This window comes from Lagenorhynchus albirostris, chromosome 2 (assembly GCF_949774975.1).
Source record: "Lagenorhynchus albirostris chromosome 2, mLagAlb1.1, whole genome shotgun sequence".
Lineage (NCBI taxonomy): Eukaryota > Metazoa > Chordata > Mammalia > Artiodactyla > Delphinidae > Lagenorhynchus > Lagenorhynchus albirostris.
The window spans coordinates 185,539,658-185,562,490 of NC_083096.1; the positions used below are offsets into that span (position 1 = coordinate 185,539,658).

The 22,833-nt window shown below is 51.4% G+C and overlaps 1 protein-coding gene across 7 annotated transcripts in view; it reads left to right on the top strand.

The window, feature by feature from the left end:
• The window catches only part of GNB1 (G protein subunit beta 1), a 92,181-nt gene extending 72,847 nt beyond the window's left edge, over positions 1 to 19,334 (top strand). For 5 of the 7 annotated variants that reach the window (XM_060141708.1, XM_060141714.1, XM_060141710.1 and 2 more), the window contains 7 exons: positions 3,753 to 3,816; positions 5,133 to 5,295; positions 13,201 to 13,267; positions 14,722 to 14,923; positions 15,559 to 15,775; positions 17,261 to 17,376; positions 17,615 to 19,334. In XM_060141708.1, the coding sequence (XP_059997691.1) occupies positions 3,753 to 3,816; positions 5,133 to 5,295; positions 13,201 to 13,267; positions 14,722 to 14,923; positions 15,559 to 15,775; positions 17,261 to 17,367 (820 nt within the window). In that variant the 3' untranslated portion in view covers positions 17,368 to 17,376; positions 17,615 to 19,334. Of the gene's footprint in view, positions 1 to 3,752; positions 3,817 to 5,132; positions 5,296 to 13,200; positions 13,268 to 14,721; positions 14,924 to 15,558; positions 15,776 to 17,260; positions 17,377 to 17,611 lie in introns of all 7 variants that reach the window. The other 2 variants (XM_060141709.1, XM_060141715.1) reach the window with 2 other exon arrangements.
• The last annotated feature ends 3,499 nt before the right edge of the window (positions 19,335 to 22,833 follow it).

Sequence of the window (22,833 nt, forward strand, 5' to 3'; positions counted from 1 at the left end):
CGGAGGGTTAGAACAGCGACTCGTGTCCCAAGGTTCCTGCATGAGTCTGAGCTGGTCGTTGCTGCTGTCACCGCCTCTTCCCGGCCTGCCTACCCCACCTCCCTTTCTTCTAGCCTCTCATTCTTTCTGCCTTGAATTCTGCCCCGTGTTCGGACCTCTTTCTAGGTTCCCCATCTCCGTCGCCCTCCCGGTCCCTCCTCCCCTTGCCCTTAACCTACAGCAGCATTGAAATGAAATCCATTCAGCTCTTTTCTGTTCCTCTTTTAGAGGCTGCTGGGAAGTCTTTCTCCACTTTTCCACCCAAGTAATTACATAAAATGCTGTGTGACTTTGTGACTGTAACATGTTCTTTCAAATAGCTAACATGGTATTTCAGATGCCTTTCTTAGAGGAGCATTTTTTTCATGTTTAATTATCAGAGAAGAATTGTTTGCTTGGTTGTTCTTTTCTTTGTTCATGAAATTGCCTGCTTTAGAGTGTCAACAGCTACAGAACAAAAGAGTCTATTTTTAGTTTTTTTCTGTAGACTATCCCATATAATTCCAAATGCAAATGAGAGCTAACTTAGATCATTTCAATGATGGCAGTAATCAGAAAGAATAAAAATGGGAAAAGAAAGAAAAATGCCCTTACTAGTCAATCCACCTTAGAATTTATTGTCAAAAGTAGATGGTAACCAAACAGTATCTTACCTTTGGGTCTTTCCTCCCATCTGTGGGAACATCAGTGTCCTGATTAGACAGGACGTTGGATGGTTAGTGATGTGTCACTTGTGCCCTGAGAGGTGACCAAGAGCTGTGCTCAAGGAACTAAGGCAGGTGTGTGGCCAGAGCTGTGGTGATGTGGAGAGGGGCTCGGGGGAGGCCGGGGGCCGGCAGCACCAGATCTCACAGGCATCCTGAGCACTGCTGCGAGGCCTTGCGTGCCCTCTGGTTCCAACACAAATTCTGCCTCGAGAGCCCTGTGGTCGAAGGAACGAACGCAAAGGCAGGAATAAGCAGCACCGCATTCCGGGTCGTGGTCATCCCTGAGAGAAGGGGTGATGTGGGAGACCCAGGAGACGCTGTTGGGTGTTGCATGGGTCTTGTTCTCTTTCTTGGACAGCGTCTTGGGTACGTGGGCATTTGTTTTAAAGCTGCTCTTCAAAGGACATTTATTTTTATAATGCCCTTATATGAGAGCTGTATTTTACAGTCATAAACAAGGAAAACAAAAAATGATACCAAAGAGGACCTTTGCTATCCAGACCCCTTCAGAGATTTTTGTTTTTTGTAGATAGCTGTGTTTTCTGGAGAGGTAAAATAGGTAAAATTCTGCCTCTTTAAAGTCCAAAGAAAGTTTATTTTTATTTTGGATGTACATTTTGTTTAAGGCATCTTCATAAACAAAGGGTATTGTACAGCCTTTTTTCATGATTCAGAACTGTAATTTGGGAATGCCAGTTATTTGATCATGTTTGTATAATTCATGGAATCTCTCAAACTATTGCACTGATTAGCAGTTTTCTTTTAAAACTATAGGAGATACCCACAGTGAGGTTTCTGTATATGCATGTGTCAGTACACATTATGTATGCATTTATAACATGTTTATCAATATGTTGTAATTTTTTTATACTTAAAGTCTACTTTTTGTAACATTTGAGAGTCTCAGTCACATGAATTAATGCTAAACTCCCCGCCCCCTTTTTAAATTAATTAATTAATTTATTTTTGGCTGTGTCTTCGTTGCTGCGCGTGGGCTTTCTCTAGTTGCAGCGGCGGGGGCTGCTCTTCGTTGTGGTGCGTGGGCTTCTCGTTGTGGTGGCTTCTCTTGTTGCAGAGCACGGGCTCTAGAGCGCAGGCTCAGTAGTTGTGGTGCACGGGCTTAGTTGCTCCATGGCATGTGGGATCTTCCCGGACCAGGGCTTGAACCCATGTCCCCTGCATTGGCAGACAGATTCTTAACCACTGTGCCACCAGGGAAGCCCTATCTCCCCTGTTTGAAGTCTGCTGAAGTGTTATAATTGAGAGTGAAACCCAGCGAGGCTTGAGAGTCCTTCCCTCCTCAGAGTAAATGAAGGGCCTGAGTGAGGCCTTTGGATCTGCACCTCTATCTACTTAACCCCTGTTTTCAGTGTCCTGGAGCCCTGGGCATCCTCCTGGTTCTTGCCTCGGTGTTCTGGGTGGGTGGCACCTCGGGGGAACTGAGAGCTCTAGGAGACAGAAGGAACCAGGTCCCAAGCGGTCGTCCTACTGGGGATTAAGAGGTGTGTCTTTTCTCACCTTCTGGAGGATCAGGGGCTGCTTAATGTCTCTCTAACCCTGGGGCGCGTCAGCACATAGTAAGCTTTCCGACCAGGAGGCCTTTCTAGAGGTGACCCTCCCGGAGGACGAGCTTCTTTACGTCAGCTCTGATGTTCATCCAAAGCCTGTGCTTAGAGGAGCCTGGCGGAAATAGAGCCGCAGAGCGACCCTGGTTCCGATTACATGGGGTCTTTCAAGTGCCTAATATGTTTATAACTGCACCTTGATGCAGGGATTTACTTTAAGAAATTGCATCCAAAGAATAATAGGATTGGAGCCTGCATGTAGTTCAGTTCCTGGATAAGTTTTTCATGCAGTGCTGAACACGTATTTATTCCCCGCCAGACTCATTGCTGGCTCCCTGAGAAGGGTGTGCATCAGAGCGCAGAGCTGGACGAAAAGGACCCGCTGTCAGAGGGAGTCGAGGGATTTTACCTCCAGGTTTTGACCAGTTCAGGAAGCCGAGTATATTGCGGCTGAAATGGTTGAGACCCGTGTTTTGATAAAATCTCTAAAACTGAAAATCCTTCTCCTTATTTACCATGCTGACACGTATCTCTGCGTGGGATTATGGAGAGAGCCTTCTTGCCGTTCCTCGAAAACAGCACAGTCTGTACAACAGAGTTCCTTAGGATATCTTATGAGTACTGGTGGTTCCCTGAATTTACTCTCACTTGAAATTCCTTTGCCCATTAGTCATGTTTTCCTTTTGCGGTTTCCTGTCTTCTTTCTGCAAATACAGACTGAGCACCTTTTCAAGACACAGATCCCAAACGGCACAGTTGACCAGAGCAAGAAAATCGTTACGAAAAATATTCCTGATAGTTAACTAGTGTCTTCTGTGGGGCCAGGCACAGCTGTGCTTTAGATTGTCATCTCTTTGCAAAGCAGGTGGAAAGGGGGTGCCTCCTCAGTGTTTGTAAGGGCCTTGCAGTCCCATTTTGGCTCAGTCTGGGAAATTTTCATGGGGTATCTTTGGTGAGAAATGTCTCATAAATTTTGAATATCTAAAAACTTATTAGTCCTTTATATTTAGGCTTTCTACGTGTCAGAATGGAACAGAAAATTATATACTAAATATTTTCTACCACCTTTGACTCATGAAAGAAAGATCTGTAGGTCTCAAATCTGATTTATGGTAAACAGAAAACAAACAGAAGCAGTTCTAGGCAACCAGCTTGTCTCGTCTGACCAGCCAAGGGACTGTGGCCAGGTCTTCACCTGAAGACAAGCACGATTGAACCTGAGCTGTTATCGCTGGCAGTATTTTCTTTTCATGCTTTCAAAGTTGGTCTAACAATTAAAACATTTTTTTTGGGGGGGTGCTTATAAATAAGTGCACTTTGTCAGCAAATATAATGTTGAAGCACGTTAGTCATCACTAAAGTTTAGTTTTCATTCGTTGTCTTTGGGTGACTTCCCTTGTTGGTGTCGTACTCATGGTTTGCTTTTTTCTTTTTCCTCCAGGCTTCTAGTTAGTGCCTCACAGGATGGTAAGCTTATCATCTGGGATAGCTACACCACGAACAAGGTAGGTAGTGCAAACCCTTCCCGGAAAAGCGGCCCGGGAAAGGCGGGTGTTTAAACTCTGGGTTCACTTACGTAAAATGTATAACGGGAGAGGGTGGGGGAGCACAGTGAGTTCGTTTTTGTGTGAAGCCATGTGGGTCAGGTGGAAGCCCAGTCACGTGGCTGGCATGTGTCACTGGTGCTGCTGGGCCAGCGTGGTGTTGCTGCGATGTGTCGTCTCTTTACAGAGCAGGTTGGGGGAGCCTCCTGAAGTTTCTAGGCAACTGGAGTCCAATTTTAGCTCAGTCTGGGAAATCTCATGCTTTATTCAAAAATACAGAGATACAGCTTTCCGTTTAGTCAACTAGTTTTTACAAGAAATAATCTGAAAGAGTTTATACTTTGAAGTATAAATTAAATTATTTTAAAATTTCAGTCCAGGGTTGTATCATACTGAATGAAAAAGCACTATCGTTGGTCTAAACGTGTGTAACAGACAGAATTCAGTTTTATTTTACTGGAGGAAACCACACGTGTATGACAGAATCCAGTACTTACAACAAATCTGTCTCAAACACAGGGAGGTGTGTGGTAGGATTAATTACAGTGATTTCTAGTTTGATTACTTCACTAAAAATGCTTTATTTTTGGAGTGAATTTTATAGCCATTTTGACAAGCCAGTGAAATGTTTTCCTTTTAATATATAATTGTGATTCAGAGGCTATGTTGCTATTACTTAAGTGTCTACCTAACTGTAAGTTATGACTTTATTAAAACTCTACATTTGGGAATTCCCTGGTAGTCCAGTGGTTAGGACTCAGTGCTTTCACTGCTGAGGGCCTGGGTTCGCTCCCTGGTTGGAAAACTAAGATCCCACAAGCTACGTGGTGTGGCCTAAATAAATAAATAAAACTGCATAGGGGCTTCCCTGGTGGCGCAGTGGTTGAGAGTCTGCCTGCCGATGCAGGGGACACGGGTTCGTGCCCCGGTCCGGGAAGCTCCCACGTGCCGTGGAGCGGCTGGGCCCGTGAGCCATGGCCGCTGAGCCTGCACATCCGGAGCCTGTGGTCCGCAACGGGAGAGGCCGCAACAGTGAAAGACCCGCGTACCGCAAAAAAAAAACCAACAAACCTACATTAAATTGGTGTGCAGCACTGGATTTCTAATTAAATTATTACTTTATCTGACTGCCCACACATATAAAATATTTTCAAAATAATTTTGGCCACTGTTTTGCTGTACAGTGGAAGTTGAAGACTAGAAGCAGGATCATAAATGTTAGTAGTTAATGTTTTTGACCTTGAGCGTGCTTGCATCATGTGTGTCTTGTCATTTAGGTTCATGCCATCCCTCTGCGTTCCTCGTGGGTCATGACATGTGCATATGCCCCTTCTGGCAACTATGTGGCCTGCGGTGGCCTGGATAACATTTGCTCCATTTACAATCTGAAAACTCGTGAAGGGAATGTACGTGTGAGTCGTGAACTGGCTGGACATACAGGTACATGTTCTCATCAGTAACCTCAAAGTTTATACGCTGTGTGCCTTGCATGAGTTACATGCTATGGACACTCACCCCTTCTCAACAATTATTTAATGAGATTGGCTACATCAATGGCCAGATATACTCTTAAAATGAAATCAGACAGAGGCCTTGATATTCCTTTATCAGTAAGAAGCCTTTGGATATAAGTCGCTGTAGTGGCTGTTGTCAAGGATCTTGGGAACGTAGGTCGCTCCGCAGCAGCTGGATGCAGTTCGAGGCGTTACCTCCTTCTGAACCTCCTTCCATCCTGAGTGCGTTTCCAGAAGGGTTCCTAATCTAGACATGCGCGAGCGTGCACATGTCTCCCTGTGCGCACACACACGTACTTATCCACATATCGAGACACCCTTACTGATCTCTTAGCATCCTTCATAATGACTGGCATTCTTGTGCACAGGAAGCAGCACAGAGTCCTTCAGGCTCAGTGCTTTTGAACGTAGCCAGCTCTGTGTGTTGGGGGTGGTGTGTTATTTTGGCTCCTATTTGCTTTGGGGTTGCTTCCTTCTTAACTTTCTATCTTCTTAAAGTAGAAACTTAGATCTTCCTACTTTTTCAAATATAAATTACCCTCTAAGCGTGACTTTAACTATATTATCATTCAGTGGGAAATATTTTTAATACCCTTTTGATAACTTGTTATTGGTTTCTAATCAAATGCCATTATGTTCAGAGAAGATGTTCTGTACCAGTTCAGTTTTTCACATTTATGGAGACTTGCTTCCGGTGGAGCGAGTGGTCTGAGGATGACACGCCGCACGCGCCTGGGAGTCCACGCTGTGGGGCAGGTTCTCGGCGTGTTCGTCAAAGCAGGACTTTGACACTGTTCACAGCTGTTGGTAGAAGGCTCTGTTGGTAGAAGGCATGTTCATGACTGTCGTACGTTCCTGATGAAGTGACCCTCTTTCTCAGAACCTTCTGTGTTGGCAAGTCGGCTTTATCTGTTGCTAGCATAGCTGCTCCAGCCGTCTTAGCCCGACTGTTTGCATGGTGTATTTTTTCCCATCCACTTAACTGTATTTATAAACAGAGTCCCTTAGAGACAGCACACACTTGGTTCTTTCTTTTTATCCACTCTAAGTGTCTGCCTTTCGAATAGTATGGGGTTCTGTTTCATGCAGTGTGGGTGCAGTGGGATTTGGCTCTCTCGCTTTATGGTGTGCTCTCCTTTGCTGCCTTCTTTTGGGTTACTTGATGTTTTAGAATTCTATTTTAGTTTTATCTGTTGGCTTTTCTGGTTACCTCCAAAAAAGGGTTATGTAGGGATTGCAGTGTACATTCATAATTTTTCACGGTGCACTCAGAGTTATACTGTATCCATTTAAATGAAATACAAGAATCTTGTGGCCATAAATGCCCATTTTCTGCCCTTCCTCGTTCTTTATGAAGTTTTGTAGGCGTTGCGTCTCCACGTGTTATAAGCCCCACAGTATATTGTTCTGTTTGTTTCCTCTAAGTGTTCGTAGCCACTTGAAGAAGTTTGAATCGCCTTTCACATTCACTCAAATCTTTACCATCACGTCCTGAACACGTGAGCTTTTTTCGGGTTCCCTTCAGCCTGATGAACTTGCTTTACCGTTTCTTACTGTGAGTGCAGGTCTCCTAGCAGTGAATTCTGTCTGTTTTCATTTATCTGAAAATGTCGATTATCCTTCATTCTTGAAGAAGTTTTTGCTGGATATATTTAATTCTGGGGTGGTATTATTTTCTTTCAGCACTCTTAAGATTTTTCTTTGTTTTTTTAACAGTTTGTGATGGGCCTTGGAGTGACTTTCTTTGTTTATTGTGCTTTAGCACCTTGAATTTGTAAAGTTTTGTCTTTCACTAAATTTGGGAAATACTAGAAATCCATTTTCTGTTCTTTGTTCTCTGTCTTTTTGTACTCCAGTGGGTGCATGTTCGCATCGTCTCTTAGGTCCCTGTGGTCTGTTCTTGTTTATTCCGTCTCCCGCTTCCCCAGAGCTGTCCTCCAGTACACGTGACTTCTGTCACCTCCAGTGTGTTGTGAAGACTACCCAGCAAGCCGTATATGCCAGATGTTCTGTTTCTCAGTTCTAGAATTCGTTTGCTTTTTTAAAACAATCGTTCTTACTTTCCTGCTGGCGTTTCCTGTTTATTTGTGACGAGCATATTTAGGACCCTTGGGCAGAGTTCCAAGAGCTGGCTTTAAAATTCTTACCTGCCAGTTCCAGCCACTAATCCCTTGAGGTCTGGTCTTGGTGGCTCTTTCCTCTTGAATATGGGCGACATTTTCCTGCTTCTTGCTACATCTAGTGATTTTGACTTGTGTCCTGGGCTTTGTGCAGACTCTGTTCCCCTGAAGCCCTGCCATTTCGTTCCGCTGGGAGCAGCCACACAGCCGTGTGGGAGCAGCTGTCCTGCCTGTGTGGTTTGGACGGATGTTGGGGCAGTAGGTGTGTGATTTTTAGGGCCTTCTGCGGCTTTCTCCTTTCCAGGTTTCCTTCTTGCACTTTCCAGTTGTGGTTGACCAGAACCCTATTTACTGGCTGTTCAAGAAGGTTGGGCCATAGATCTGCATCTGAGATGTGGCTTCAAGAGGGGGCCTGCCCTCAGGCACAGGACAAGCAAGCTTGTTGAAAAACAAGCTCACCCAGTGCCTTTCTCTTCTCCCAAGTGCAGGCTCCCCTCCGGTTTGTCTGCTTCTGCTTCCAGTGCTTTCAGGTTTTTGTTTTTATATTTGTCCAGAGCTCGTGGTGGTTTCTGTGGGAAGGTTGCTCCTGGGGGTGGGAACCCCCCTTCTCAGAACCCAGCCTAGGCTGCCTGCCCCATCCTTGTAAACTGGGGGTTCTGTCCAGTGAGCACCCTTCCTAAACCACTTTGCTTATAGCGTTGATGAACTCACAGCACATTGAAAAACACATTCTTACTGTTTATCGATCCCTTATTATCAGATTCAGTGTATGGACTTCCATTTTTAATTAAATCTTTTTAACACTTTATTTGCTGAAACAAAAAAATAAATCTAGTATTAGAATGTTTTCGAAATTTTGTTTCCTTCATGTATCATGAAATTTTACTTCTTTGGGAGTTGAGTGGTAGTGTTTTTTTAAACATCTGGCCTCTTAAGAGTATCTGTGACTTTCTTCAGACATGATACATAATTCAGCTTCAAATCAATAAAGGTTAAAACTTGGTAAATTCAAATAGCCTCACTTTAGTCGGGGGGTAAAGGTGTGAATGGTTAGTGGGTTCAAGATCTGAGGATGTGCGGTCTGCATCTTGTCTCAGTCCTTCTAAGCCTCCGTCTGATGACGTTAGTGCTCATCACTCAGGCATCTCTCTCTGGCCTGAGCCTTAAGTTGAGAGCTCTCTGTTAAGCTATGGTTGGGACATTTTGTCGTAGAGTCTTAGAAACTCAGTTGTGCAGAAAACCCACCTTGGTGCTCTTCTCAGCGGTCTCCCTGAGCCCTCAGATGGTGTCAGATGGAGTGAGGGCGGGAGTCGAGCCTCTGCACTCAGTTTCAGGAGAGAGGCTCTTGGTGGTCAGTTTTGTGTTGCTGTTGTTTCCAGAAAATACAAGGGCCCATATTGGAACAAACAGAAGCTTCCTTCTCTAGAGTTGGCCACCCAGGCTTTGGAAACGCTAGCAATACTTGAGAGAGCAAACATCAGATGGCGTTCTATCTTCTGGTGTTTTGCCTTTTAAGTTTCTATCTTAAGGAGTAAAGGATGCCCTCTGGAAATGGTTAATGGAATGAATTCACAACGATTGAGACGGAACATTTATCATTATTGTTGTTACTATGAATATATTACGTATAGAATAAAACTTGCTGAGTGCTCTCTTGGTGAAAATAATAATGCAAAGGCATTAGATTGTATATTTGAGAAATTAGTAATACCTTAAAAGCTCATTCTCCTTTCCTAAACCTCCCATCGCAGTGCAGACACATTTACCCTTTCTGAGATCACCATGGTCAAGAATTTAGCCAGAGGTTTCCTGGGGGTGACATGACTGCCTTGTACTCTTGCCAGAAGCCCTTGCGGTGGCTAAAATTTCGTTTTCAGGGATGATTTGTCCATGCTACCCGGGGCTTGAATGCACGTGAAAGCACAGTGGACGGGCCCCCTGGCCTGTTAGTTGCTTCTTTCCTGACAGGCGCCAGCAGGCCCCGCTCTGGGAGGAAAGACATGTCCCACAGTTCTGCTTCGGGCCACACTGTGCTGCTCTGCGGCGCTCTGTTCTTTGGCAGTTAGTTAACGTGACAGCAGTTTTAGGCTTTCTGTGGTCGCAGTCTGGGAAACTCAGATCCCACTGCTCACTTCCTGACCTCACGGACTGCGCCGCCGGCTCAGCTACCCTCTGGGCTTCCCTCCAGCCGGCTCAGCCCCCCAGCAGCAAGAGCCCCCTCTCCCAGGCTGGCCACGGGTCCTGGCTGTGCCTGCATTCAGCCTGAGAGGATGCGTGAACCTCCGGGTGGACGGATGCACCCGGCCTGCTGCTGGGTGCTTGTCCTTTGGCATCAGCAGTTTCTGGGTTTGTCTCTTTGGCGTGGCGTTTCCTCACTCGCAGGCCTTCATGTTACTTCGTTGTCTCTCTTTCGTTTTCACGGAGCTGCTCAGAGAACGCACCCTCTGCTCCCGGTCTCCGCTCCCCTGTGCTCCCCTGTGCACCTCCGAGCGGATTGGCGGCTTTCCCTCCCCGCCCAGCCAGCTGCCCCCGCCTCCCCCAGGTGCTGGCTGGGCTAAGACTGCCAGCGTGATTCACCATAGAAAGTTGGGAAAGTAACATTTCTTCTCCTGTGTTTTTAACTTCTAATCCCATCCAGAACTGCAGCGTTGTCCTGCAGAGTTGGAGAGGGTTCCGTTGTAAGGTGCGCCGATTTGTCCCTGTCGTCGGTCATTGCAGCAGTTCCCGGCTTGTCACTAGTGCGCGTGTTGTGGCTGTAAATACTGTTCTTGCAGAGGAGTGACTTCTCAGGCCGTAACCATGTTCTTGGGATGAGTTCCCTTGGCTGCGCTCTTTGGTTCAGTGCAGCACTCGCGGCGGCTCATGTGTCTGTGCACGTTGGTCTTTGGTTTTGCCGTCTGGCTCAGCTGCCTTCTGGATGAGGAGGTAAGCTTGTCTGCCTCTCGGGCCCAGGTTCCCGTCAGCGACACCCTGTCATGAGACCGTCCCCCTTCCCTCCCACGGGTCCTTGACCTGAGTGCCTGCCCTGCCTCACTTCAAGCCTCCTCCCCTCTGGACTGCTGCCAGCTCGTCCCCGTGCCAGGCTGTCCCCAGCGCACCTGTGTCCCGCAGCCACTTGTCTCCGTGAGGCCTGGCACCTCCACACTTGGTGCCCACTTTTGTCAGGGTCTGTTTTCCCTGCCCCTCTGGAGGCCTTCGTAAGGCAGCAGCGCCACTGGGCCAGCCACCCTTCTGCTGAGGACACTCACACACTCACACGGCCCCTTCAGGGAATTTGCTCGCTCTTATATAAGCAAAGACAGTAACTGCCACCGTTCGTTGAGAACTGAAATGTGCAGACAGCTCCGTTCCTCCCGATAATTCTCCAGAATGATCCCAGTTCCTCTGGGAAGCCTGGGGCTCGTGAGCCAGCTCACGGGAACATGCACTGCAGGTTAGCAGCTGTGCTGAGAATCGGGCCTACTCTGAAGCCACTGCCCACCTCCCAGCCAGAACGGCCCCACAGGCTTCCCTGGAGCCCGGGTGCCCCTTGATGGTCCCCGTGCACACGGGGCGTCACTGGCCTCCTGGGACGCTGGACTTGTGGGGTCGGCTGCCGAGCCCGCCGGCTGGACGGTCTGGTGTTCATGGTTGGTGAGCTCCCGTCTCAGGGCTGTTGAGTCTTGATGCTCAGTACTTGTTTGTTAACCTAATTTAAAAGCTGGTTCCGGGACTTCCCTGGTGGTCCAGTGGTTAAGACTCCGTGCTCCCAGTGCAGGGGGCCTGGGTTTGACCCCTGGTCAGGGAACTAGATCCTGCGTGCCGCAACTAAGACTCGGCACAGCCACATAAATAAATATAAAAAGAAAAGCTGGTTTCCACCTTTTCTTTCTGGGAGGAAAAAAGATTTTTGTAAAAAATATAATATCCACCTGGTTATTGTTTTTTTCCCTCGATGTACAAAATACAGAGACCAAAAAAGTGAGTTATGAGCCAGCAGCTCTGACTTTGTCTAATGAAAAGTAGTATTTGGATAGGGTTGACCCTTGAACAACACAGATTTGAACTGTACTGGTGCACTTACGCCTGAGGTTTTTCTCCAAATACAGCACACAGGAGCCCGGGCGGGCAGCGTCCCCAAGGAGACTGAGGAAGCGCTGTCACGAGGGCCGACTCCAAGTTCTCTGCAGATTTCCAGCCTCGAGGAGGCTGGCACCCCCGGCCCCCGTGTTGTTCAGGGTCAGCTGTGTATATTTTGAAAGCTCAAACTACAGGAAGTTAGAAAACGAACACCAAAGCCACCCCAGTGCTCTCCACACGCAGTCTCTCAGGTCCCTGAGGTGCCCTCGCCCCAGGACCAGGCCGGGCTCCGCGTGTGCTGCCCCGCCCCTCCTCTTCATCTGCGTGTGTCTTGGAGTCTTCACAGCATTTGTGGTCCCCAGGGACCGTGTGTGGTTTTGTAGATTTGGTCATTTCCCACAGCCTGCCTGGCCCCTGACGTGTGCTGACCATCCGAGGCCCTGAAGAGGCCAGAGCAGGTTGCTAGTGCTCGAGAGCCGAGGCTGTAGCCAGCAGCCTCTGGTCCTTGGGGCGGGAAGCTCGTGGACTCCCTTGGGCTGGACCACCGCCTGCACAAGGTGGGACAGAGGTCATCTTTGAGGTCGTGTTTCTTTGTGCTGTTGACCTAGGAGTGCCCCTGTATGGCCCTGTGTGAGACCAGGCGGTGCTGCCGTCTCCACGACGCTCCTCCCTGTCTGCTGGGATCCCAAGTCAGACAGGCTAGTGCTGTGATGGCGGGTGTGAGGGTCCCAGGGCTGGTTCCCAGAAGGCTGGCTTGAGCGAGGGTGAGAGTGTGCCAGGAAGTAAGTGCTGTTCTCGGAGCGGAACTTAGGCTGAGACTCAGCGGGAAGAGAGCCCGTGTGGTCCCTGGTGTCCTGTGGACGGGACGTGGCCTCCAGCGAGCACTTGACCACAGGTCCTTGTCTAGGCACGTCGTTGCTGTTTTGAAATTGTTCTCTCTCTGTTTTTTCTATGGGAGACAGTACAGTAATACGTTAGATAAGTGCTTTATGTTCCCAATATTCTTATACTTTACACATCAGCAGCCTTCAGTGGGCCTCCTCTCTGTATTTTGTCTTTGATCTTACTGATTCACACAGCGTCACACGTGGCTCTGGTGTGGATTGGGAAGACCTGGCAGGCATGCTTCTCCCTGGCAAGAGCCCGGCCTGCTGGGGGCAGGGGCTGCTCTGCCACCATCCCCTGGGCCCTCTGGGGGCAGGTGTGCTTACCTTGCACGTGCAGTTCTCAGGGTCACCTACACTAAGACAGAAGCAGCGCTTGTCCCGTAGAAAACAAACCCACCCCCACGCCCATCCTCCTCTCTGGCTCTGGCCCCTGCAGACCCTCCGTCCCTGCTCCTCCCGACGTGTCCAAAAGGGCAGGGGCGGACAGGTGCACTTGCCTCCCGAGCCTCTTGGGGCGCCGTGCTCACCGGAGCCCAGTCCTGTGGGCCTGGGGCTCTGACTCTTGCGCAGCAGTGCGTGTTGTCCGTGCTGCTTTCTTCCTCTTCGCAGCACACACGGCAGGGGCCGGGGGTGGTGGACGAGGTATTTGTCTCCCTTGCTGTGGACCTTCCCGCCATAGTTGTTCTGCCAACGTGTTCTTCCATTTATAAGATCATAGAGTCGGGGGCTCGAATTCTGGGGCCATCGTGTGGCTCTGTTTTCCAGGTTACCTGTCCTGCTGCCGTTTTCTGGATGACAATCAGATTGTTACCAGCTCTGGAGACACCACCTGGTGAGTACTTGCGCGCCAGACCTGTCCTCGTGCTGCTTGCTTTGGCCCGTAGCTCGAGACGCAGGGGAGTTCTCAGTTAGGCCATTTTAACTGGAAATGGCCAGGCGGCTTCAGACACACGTGGCAGTGAGTGGTGGGTGGGTTCGTGGTGCGCTGTGCAGATCTGAAAGCTCAGAGTTGGATTTTGAACAGCAAAGAACTGATTTTGAAACTACAGTTTTGCATGAAATGCCCGCTTTTCTTCCCCCCCTGCAGATTTTACCTTTGCAGGCCGTCTTTAGTAGCACTTGGGGGAGTGGGTGTGCTTTAGTCCCTCGCTAAGGTGAGCACCGCCTCACTGTGGACTCCGAGCACAGCTTTAAAAAACTTGTCACTTGTCACAATTTCACGTGAACTATATCAAACTAATTAATTTTTAGAGTTTCACCTTACTTTTGGATAGACCACGTAAAGCTCTGTAATGTTTTCACTCGAAGCACCAAAGCATATCCTTTTAAATCTTTAGGTAGTTGAATCCTTTTAGGCTTACACTCTCCTCGTGGGTTATTCTGGTCCTTGGAGGCATGTGGTCGTCTGGAGCCAGCGGGCCGCACAGTGGGCAGGGGTGCCCCGGCCAGGTCCTGTTTCCTGAGGTGTCCTTTATGTATGTCCAGAGGTTCACCGAAGATTTATGGTCTGTCTGGACTGTCAGTTGGGGAAGAATTTCTGTATTAGAAGATACTTTTGAAAGCTTTTTCATTCATGAGGGATGTTCTTCAGACCCTGGGAATGTCTTGCTTCCTTCTGTCATCCCTCAGGCCCTAGCAAGGGGCCCTGCACGCTTGGATTTGGGTGGTTGGGCTGAGCCGGGTTTTCTGCGAGGCTTCCGGTGGCGTTGCTTCTGTGGGTGAAGCACAGAAACAGCACACGCTGTCCTCGCGGCGCTGCTGTGTCTCACCTTTGACTGCCCTCCGTGTAGCCACCCAAGCTGACGGCTGTGGGCCCGAGCTTAGCTCTGCCACCGCTGAGTGACCCCAGTTAAGGGCCGTCATCTCCTCGTCCCAGCCCGTGGGACCCTGGAAGGCATGGAGCTGGCAGCAGCAGGGAGCGCGTTTTCTGTCCAGCCTGGGATGGCAGCCGGGAGCTTCCTGCTGCCCCTCGCTGAGCCCACGCGGGGGGCCGCATGCATCCCTCCTTGACAGGGACTCGGGCTCCCTCTTTTGTTGGTGTTTGAGTTGACGTAGAAATCACAGTTACCGTAAAGCCCGTGGGCGTGTGCTCATCTGTACTGTGTTTGTTCATTGCGTTTATTCGTTTGCTTTGTAACAAACCCTTCTAAACAAAGTCGGATTACAGGTTTTAGAGTTGCCTTAAGTGCAGACGTTTACTGCCGTCCTGGGGGGTTTGAAGGACCGTTTGTCACAGGACTAGTCTCCTGCGCAAGTGGGGTGACCGCTGTCATTGCTCTGCTCCAGTGCCCTGTGGGACATTGAGACCGGCCAGCAGACGACCACGTTCACTGGACACACCGGCGACGTCATGAGCCTTTCGCTCGCTCCGGACACCAGACTGTTTGTCTCTGGTGCTTGCGATGCTTCAGCCAAACTCTGGGACGTGCGAGAAGGGATGTGCCGGCAGACCTTCACCGGCCACGAGTCCGACATCAACGCCATCTGTGTGAGTTGGGGTCCGAGGTGCGGGTCGGGGGCCCTTCGCCGGCCGTTAGCAAGTTAGAGTCCTTCTCTGGAGCTACGGGCTGCATCGTCAAATTTGAAGATGTTTTCAGAATTAGATGGTCTCTCTTTTCTATGCAGATACAGTCAAATTGAAAAAAACTCCCTGTGGGAGACTTAGCTGTGACTTGATCTGTCCTTGCTGAGGCCTGGCGTATCTCCCGGCCTTGGGGTGACCAGTGACTGTATCACGCGGCTTCCCCCATCAGGGGACGGGCAGCGCCGCGGCTGAGCCCCTTGGCCCAGCTCTGCGGGGGTGTGCGGGGCGCGGCGGTTGAGGGAGCCTGCCCTTGTCCCCGGCACCGTGACGGGCGGGCCCGGTCTCGCGAGGAGCCATCCTCCTCGGGTTCAGCCTGGCTGCCAGCACCCTGCAGGGAGCCCAGCCCGTCAGTGATGGCCACTCTCCCGCTGCTCCTTTGGGAGGACAAATGGGGAGGGGAAGCCGGCTCTCTGGGGAGGACGAGCACATTGCGCCACCCCCGTGCGGGGCCCGCAGTTGCTCTGCTGTCGGGCAGTTTATGTCCACAGTATTTCTTTCTGTGCATTTGCAAATCATCTTGGTTCGCTTTCTCTCTCCAGTTCTTTCCAAACGGCAATGCGTTTGCCACTGGCTCGGACGACGCTACCTGCAGGCTGTTCGACCTCCGTGCGGATCAGGAGCTCGTGACTTACTCCCACGACAACATCATCTGCGGGATCACCTCCGTGTCCTTCTCCAGGAGCGGGCGCCTCCTCCTCGCGGGGTACGATGACTTCAACTGCAACGTCTGGGACGCCCTCAAGGCCGACAGGGCAGGTAGGCAGCAGCTGCGCCTGGCCGGCTGAGACGCGAGCTGAGACGTGTGGGCCCGGCAGGGGGACGGGAGGCAGGCCAGTGGCGGCGGGCTCTCGGCCGCACACGGTGGGCAGGAACGGGCCAGCCGCGTGGTCTTCACGGCCCCCCTCCCATCGGGCCTGTTGGAAGCACAGACTGGAGCTCACACGTGAAAGGCAGGAGAGAGGTGTGTCCTTCCCAAGTGCATTAAAACGCAGGTTGTGCAAAAGACGAGAACTTGCAGTGTTGAAGACGGGGGTTCAGGCGCCTGAATGCTCCATGAGCATCAGCTCATGGAGTCTTCAGTGCTGGAGAGGGTGGGGAAGGGAGCGTGGCTCCGAACCCGTGGCCTCCCGCTCTGGGTGGGTCTGCTTCCCGCTCTGCATTGAGCCCCTCTTGCCTCTCCTGCTCCCCCACGTGCCCCCAGCGCCCGCGGCCTCTGCCCCGACAGTGCCTGCTGACACTCAGAGGAGTGCAGGAGGCGCATGGGCGTGCTCTGAGATGTGGCTCGGATTCCTCTGGAAAAATGTGGAACTTTCTGGCTGATGACTGCTGAGTGTCGACAGGAGGCCCTGCCTGTCTTGGGGGGCGGGGTTCACTCTGTGATATCCCAAAGGCCCTCCCTCAGCGTCCATCACCAGCCTTCTGTATTCTGTGCTCTGCACCAGGCCCCGGGCATCACAAACAAATGAAGAACAGCCTACAGCCTTCACTGTTGTGCTGTATTTTTGTTGTGCTTTCTGTTGCTTCTTTTAAATAAATTTATTTATTTATTTTTGGCTGTGTTGGGTCTTCGTTGCTGCGCATGGGCTTTCTCTAGCTGCAGCGAGCAGGGGCTGCTCTTCGTTGCGGTGCGCGGGCTTCTCATTGCGGTGGCTTCTCTTGTTGTGGAGCACGGGCTCTAGGCGCGTGGGCTCAGTAGTTGCGGTGCACGGACTTAGTTGGTCTGCGGCATGTGGGATCTTCCCGGACCAGGGCTCGAACCCGTGTCCCCTGCATTGGCAGGCAGATTGTTAACCACTGCGTCACCAGGGAAGCCCCCTGTTCCATTTTTTATTTAAGCATTTTACCGTCGGGAGCGCTCAGGAGTCGGTGCAAGAGGCCCTAGGTTGTTCAGTGTGTGTGTTAGTGCCTTTCAGTTGTGTGTGTTCCTTGTTGTCATGCTGTTATCCACGTGTCTTGATAACAGACACGTTGCCAGATTCTCCAGTGTGTTTTCCTTCTGTGTGAATCCCTCCCGCGGCCGTGGGCACGTCCACCATGGGAGAGGAGCACGCTGACCCTTCCTCGCCTTGGACAAGTGTGGGCATGAGCTTCAGTTTAGTTTCCACTTGACCAGGCTTCCTCTCCTTCCTGGTGCCCTTTCCTCACCACTGAGGCCTGGCAGGGACTGAACCTTGGGGGCTTCTGGGTCTGCTTCAGGGAGTGGCTGGATCCAGGGGTGACCGTGCTGTCATCTGCTCCCAGGGGTCTTGGCCGGGCATGACAACCGCGTCAGCTGCCTGGGGGTGACTGACGACGGGATGGCCGTGGCAACAGGGTCCTGGGACAGCTTCCTCAAGATCTGGAACTAACACCAACAGGTAAGGAGCAGCCCCGTGCCCTCCCTGCTTGTAGCTCTACGTATGACATTGTGGGTCGGGGTTTCTAAGATTAATTTGGATGTAGTTGATCTGGACTTGTGGGCACGTGAGCATTGGTGTCAGCTTGGAGCACTTCCTGTGCCCTCAGCCGCGAGCGGGTGCACCCATCATACTGACTGTGCACCTGCACCAGGGTGTCCGTTTCTCTTCATGTTTCTCTAAACTCTGTTTAAAGCAGCAGGTGGACGCCGCTGTGACTGGAAGACCATTCCAACCTTGGAGCGTTACAGTGATAGCATTTCCAATCCACCCCTACTAACGCGGATGCCCTGCACCCCTCAGAACTTCAAAAGGGCAAGACCTTTTCCCTTCACTTATTGCTGAAACCAAGAGCACAATTCCCATTAAGAGAAGAATCTCTGTGCTGTAAACTAAAACAAATCGTGCATTCCTTCCGGGACCATTGTCTTTGTTTTTCTTTTTTTTGTTTGTTTTTCTTTTTTTTTTTTTTTTGTCTGGAATGAATTTAAAAGGAAATACTATAATAAAAATGTTAACCAGAAGGTAAACTTGAGTGTAATTGTAAGGCAGACACACTTTTCTACTAGTTTCTTTGAATTCTAGATCAGTGATCCTGTTTTGTGATGTTCATGGCGAACAAGTTGAGGACTTCATCTTGTAATTGATTCTAAGTTTCAGATTGTGTTTGTAACAGGATTTTGCAGACATTCATATTTCCTTCTTAAAATATATTCCTTTCTGTTCAGTAGTTAAACAGAGAAAGAGGGTCTAGTGCAGCCTCTCTGGAATTGTTAATGATGTAAATTTAGTCCCTAGTTTTTTTACTTTTCGTCTCGTGTCACATGATCGTTGTGTGCACACACGGCATAGAAGGGTGATGCTGAGAAGTCAAGGAACAGAGCACGCGCCGTGGACGAACAGTGAACACCAGTTAGGCACCTTTGCTCCCCAACCCGCTCTCTCTACCTTCTCAGTTCAGTTTTTAATCTCACCCTGGGTCTCCTTGTGAAGTTGGAGGGAAGTTTATACAACAGCAACAGCGCGACACTACCCTGTGCCCCACCCTGACCGTCAGGAGCCTCTGCTCTCAAGCGAGGTGCCCGTCCTGTGCTTGGATAGTCAGTCAGTTATTTGTGTATGAAACAATGTACAAATCAATGTTTTGAAAATAATGATCTCAAACTTTCTAAGTTAAATTTTAAAAAATTTGATCGTTTGCCATATCGGGTGGGTTTACTCTTAGAATCGCATGCTGTAGAAATGCTCAAAAGTGCATATAGGACTCAGTCCTTAGATGTTCTCTTTCTTTTCAGAAATAACCTCTTTAAAGCTGTAACCATTGCTCCTCTGTGCACACGCATCGCATCGGAAGCCGTGCAGCCAGCGGCTCTGCACACTCACCTAGCGGGATATTCACTGTTTTCTTTATTCCTTTAAAAACAAGTCCTGTTCCAAACGATTGCTGTTGGAATTGGGGGGTGGGGCGGGGTGGTACAGGGAATGGAGACCCCGGCCTCCCTTTGTGGATTCCTCACAGCCCGGCTCTCCCGTGGAACCAGCCTTTTGCACCGAGGCAGACCATTTTTCTAACATGCAGACGTCCCTGGTTTTGTGCGCGTCCAGTGTGGAGCAGTGGCGTTGGGACGGCGCAGGCCTCCTCCCCGCACCAAGCACTCCCGTAGAGGCAGCAGCGGCTTCTCCATCCTGTGTTTGCACCATCCTGTGTGCCCTGTGCCCTGGACCCGCAAAGAGTGGGACAAGCACCCCCCCCCGCCCCGGCCCTACCCCCCTCGGCACCCCTGTAGAGCTCTCTGCACCCTGTCCCTCACCTTTTGTATTTAATTTTAAAGTCAGTGTACTGCAAGGAAGCTGGATGCAAGATAGATCCTATATTCACTGTACTGTTATTTAAGATGTAATAAAGCAGTTTGACATGAGGGATTTTGGCGTGGCTGCTCATTTGTGGGGCTGTTTCGGTGTCTGAGGGGCAGCTGCCCTCCCCTGGCTGCCCCCTCTTCTGCCCACGTGATTTTTTGTCCCCCTCACAGAGAGTCCATGAAAGGAGCGGCCGGTCCTCAGATGGGCCTGCAGAGCAGCAGCATGCCACCAGCCCTGGCCCACTGTCACCACCCAGACCGTGGTCCTCTCATCCCCCGGCAGCGTGAGTCTCCCGAGTGGCTGTCCGACCTTTCTCTCCTCTCTGAGCCTCTGCCCCTACTGGTGGCCCTCCCCTACTCTTCCCTCCCTAAGATACTAAGGACGTTACTCCAGAGACATACTTCCCTTCAGATGATAGAACAGTTTTCATCTTTGTCCGAATGAAAAGACCTGCATCTTGCAAGAAAAAATGAGCATCTGCCCCACACCCACGAGAAGCAAACACTTCATTGCACGTCAGTGAGGAAGCCTCTCACTCCACCGCTTCCCTGGACCCCAGCCCTGCCTTCTGTGCCTTCGTGCTAAAGGACGTGATTTTCTTTTAGTCCGAAGTATTCTGTGTAAGGTTATGAAAGGTAACTTGGTAATTCCCACGGGTCAGATTCATAAGTAAGTGAAGACTGCTCTCAGCGGGAAGTACTCCCTCCTGAAGCTCCCTTTTCCAATTGTCAGGAAGACACAGGCAGTCGGTCCTCCTGGCCCTGCCCGTGGGGAGGGGTGGGTGGGACTGGCGCGATGGCAGCGGTCTCTCCTACAAGGACCATGGGCGCGGCCTCCCGGCGGTTGACAGCCTGAACAGTGGGTTCGCCCGGTTTCAACCTCCTCCCCCGCATCTCTCTGGAATAAATCTGCTCTTTGCATGTTTTAACGCTGCCAGCTGTCTCAAAATGCCAGAGAGCATCTAAGGTGCTCCCTGGGCTGGCAGCCTGAGTCCTTGGGAGGGAGGGTCTCCTGGGGTCAGGAAGCAAGCCTTTATCCTGGCACAGGGACACATCTGCTGTCGGCCACCCTCAGAGGGGCATGGCGTGGGCACAGGAGCCTCAGCAAGGGCTGGCTAGACTGGGTGCCCTCTGAGCTGGGGCCAGGGGAGCTGAGACTCAGCCCCTCTGCTTGCTGGCCTCGAGGCCGCCCTCCCACCTTCTCAGCAAAGTGGTCACTGAAAATAGGTGTCCGGGGGCACTAAGAGGACAGCCAGGCGGTGGTGTGAAGCGAAGCGCGTTCCGCACTGCGCTGCCCGGCGTGAGCCTCGGATTTCACGCTTGAAGCCTGGGACCCCTCAGCCTCCTGGGCCTGGATGCACCTGGGAAGTGATGATCTCCTTGGCCCACCCTCCTCCAGGGTGCCTGCCCTTCCACCTTCCTTCCTTTGGCCTCCGCCCCTAGTGTCTGAGGTAGCAGCTGGCTCTGGTGAGCACACCTGTTGCAGGTGCAATGTCCACGCTCCGCCAGACCCTCGGCAGCTAGACGTGAACTGGGGCCTTGCGGGGAGCTCTAGGGTCACCTGCACGCCGATGTTGGGTCTCATCGCCTCTTCCAGCACCCAGCGTTCACGTCCACTCAAGGTGTCCACCCCACCCGGCACCAGCACCCATAATGCCTGACCCTTCACGCAGAGCGCACAGCGGGGTCCTCGGCGCCCCCCTGCCCACCCCAGCGGTTCCTCTTCCTCCTAATGTGTGAGAGCAGGAAAAGGCCACCCCACCCACACCACTCTGCTTGTCTCCCCCCAACCATTCCCCACTCCTGGAGTTCGGCCAAATTCTGCCCCTTCACGTCCTCCCTGTGTGATCTGGGGCCAGTTACTTGGCCTCTCTGTGCCTCTGATTCCCCGTGTGAAAACTGCAACAAGAGCACTTGCTCCTAGAAACCTTGTGAGAGTTTGGCGAGTCCCACGTCTGTGAGGTGCTAGAGCAGGGAAGGGCTGCTCACGACTTCGCTCTCAGACACACACACACACACACACACACACACACACACACACACACACACACACACACACACACACACACACACACACACACCTTCGCTCTCAGAGACACACACACACACACGCGACTTCGCTCTCAGAGACACACACACACGCGCGCGCGCCCAGGCTCCCGCCGCCCGCCAGGTTCCCTCGGCCTAGCTACCCTCTGGCAGCCCTCTTCCTGGATTTCAGCAGGCCGTGCCCCCGCCCGAACACCTGGAGGGTTTGTTCCCTGCAGTGTTGTGCGCCTGGCACTTAGTGGCCCGGCAAGAAGAGGGGCTGCCCGATCCCAAAGCCAGCCCAACCAGGAGACCGCCAAGTCCGTGATTCCGGACACTGGCCCCTGGGGAGGGCTGGGAAAAGTGGGACAGAAGGGGCCGGACTTGTCCAGGGCATGCTGGCTGGAGGCCAGAACTGGGGAAGGTGGCGTCTGGATAGCCTGAGACACTCCCTGTCCACAGGGAGCCTCGGTGCCTCCCGGCCACACCTGTCACCCAGGCCCCTGGCCACTTCCTTTTTTGGGTGCTGGGAAGCCTCCCTCTACCCCATTCCCCTCCAACAGGCACAGCTGAGGCCTACTTCCCCAAGAGCTGGGAGCAGAACCCCAAAGAGGAAAACCCTTTCCACACCCTGCACCCTAAATCCAAGGGCACCCCCCTGCCTGAATGAGTCCAGCTTTGGAGAGGCAGCCCTATCCACTGCATCCTCTGTGGTCCCCCATCTTTCAGCCCTCAGAAGAGTAGGAGTCCAGGTTTTGGGGCGTCTAAAGCTTAAACAGTAGGGGAGCCATGTTTAAGAAAAAGAACACAAAGAAATACCAAATTAAGAGAGTCCTGCACCTCTGGCACTGGGAAAGTTTACACCTCTGGCCTTTCCTGAACACAGACCCTCTGAAGCAGACCCGGCATCGTCTGCCCAGCCCACTGCCCACGTTGGCCTGACTGGCACCCATCCCCCACCCCCACGCCCGCCTGCATCCCTGCTGCTGACCCCTCCCTGTCCCCACCACTGCCCGGCTCATTCCAGCTCAGCCTTGGCCCTCAGCCCAAGCAAGATCTCCTCTAGGAACCTTTGGGAGGCCCTAAAGTGCCCCTCCCAGCACTGGCCTCATGGATTGCGGGGTGTGACTGGGAGGCTCCGGAATCCCCGGAGTGGGCCCAGGGCCTGCTGGGAGATTGCACAACAGGCTCTGATGGAGGAAGCCACAGCCCCCGTTTCCTCATTTCTGAAATGGGGAAGTGCTCCTGCCTGAGGTCCAGAATGGACAGACTGCCATGATTACAGCCACACACCTGCACAAGTTCCTTTTAGAAAGGGCACAGGAAGGGTGCCTGCTGTGTGACCCTGGCTAGTTACCAGGCCGGAGCTGCCTTCTCTGCAGACTGTCCCTGCTCTAGAAGGTTCTTGGGAGGCCTGGCCAAGCATTAGTAGTATTATGTTAATGCTCATATCCAAAAACACAGCTCAAAAGGCTTTTCTCTTCTGTGGGTGTGGCTGGGGGGTCACTTTGGGGAAGCGGTTGGGTTTACA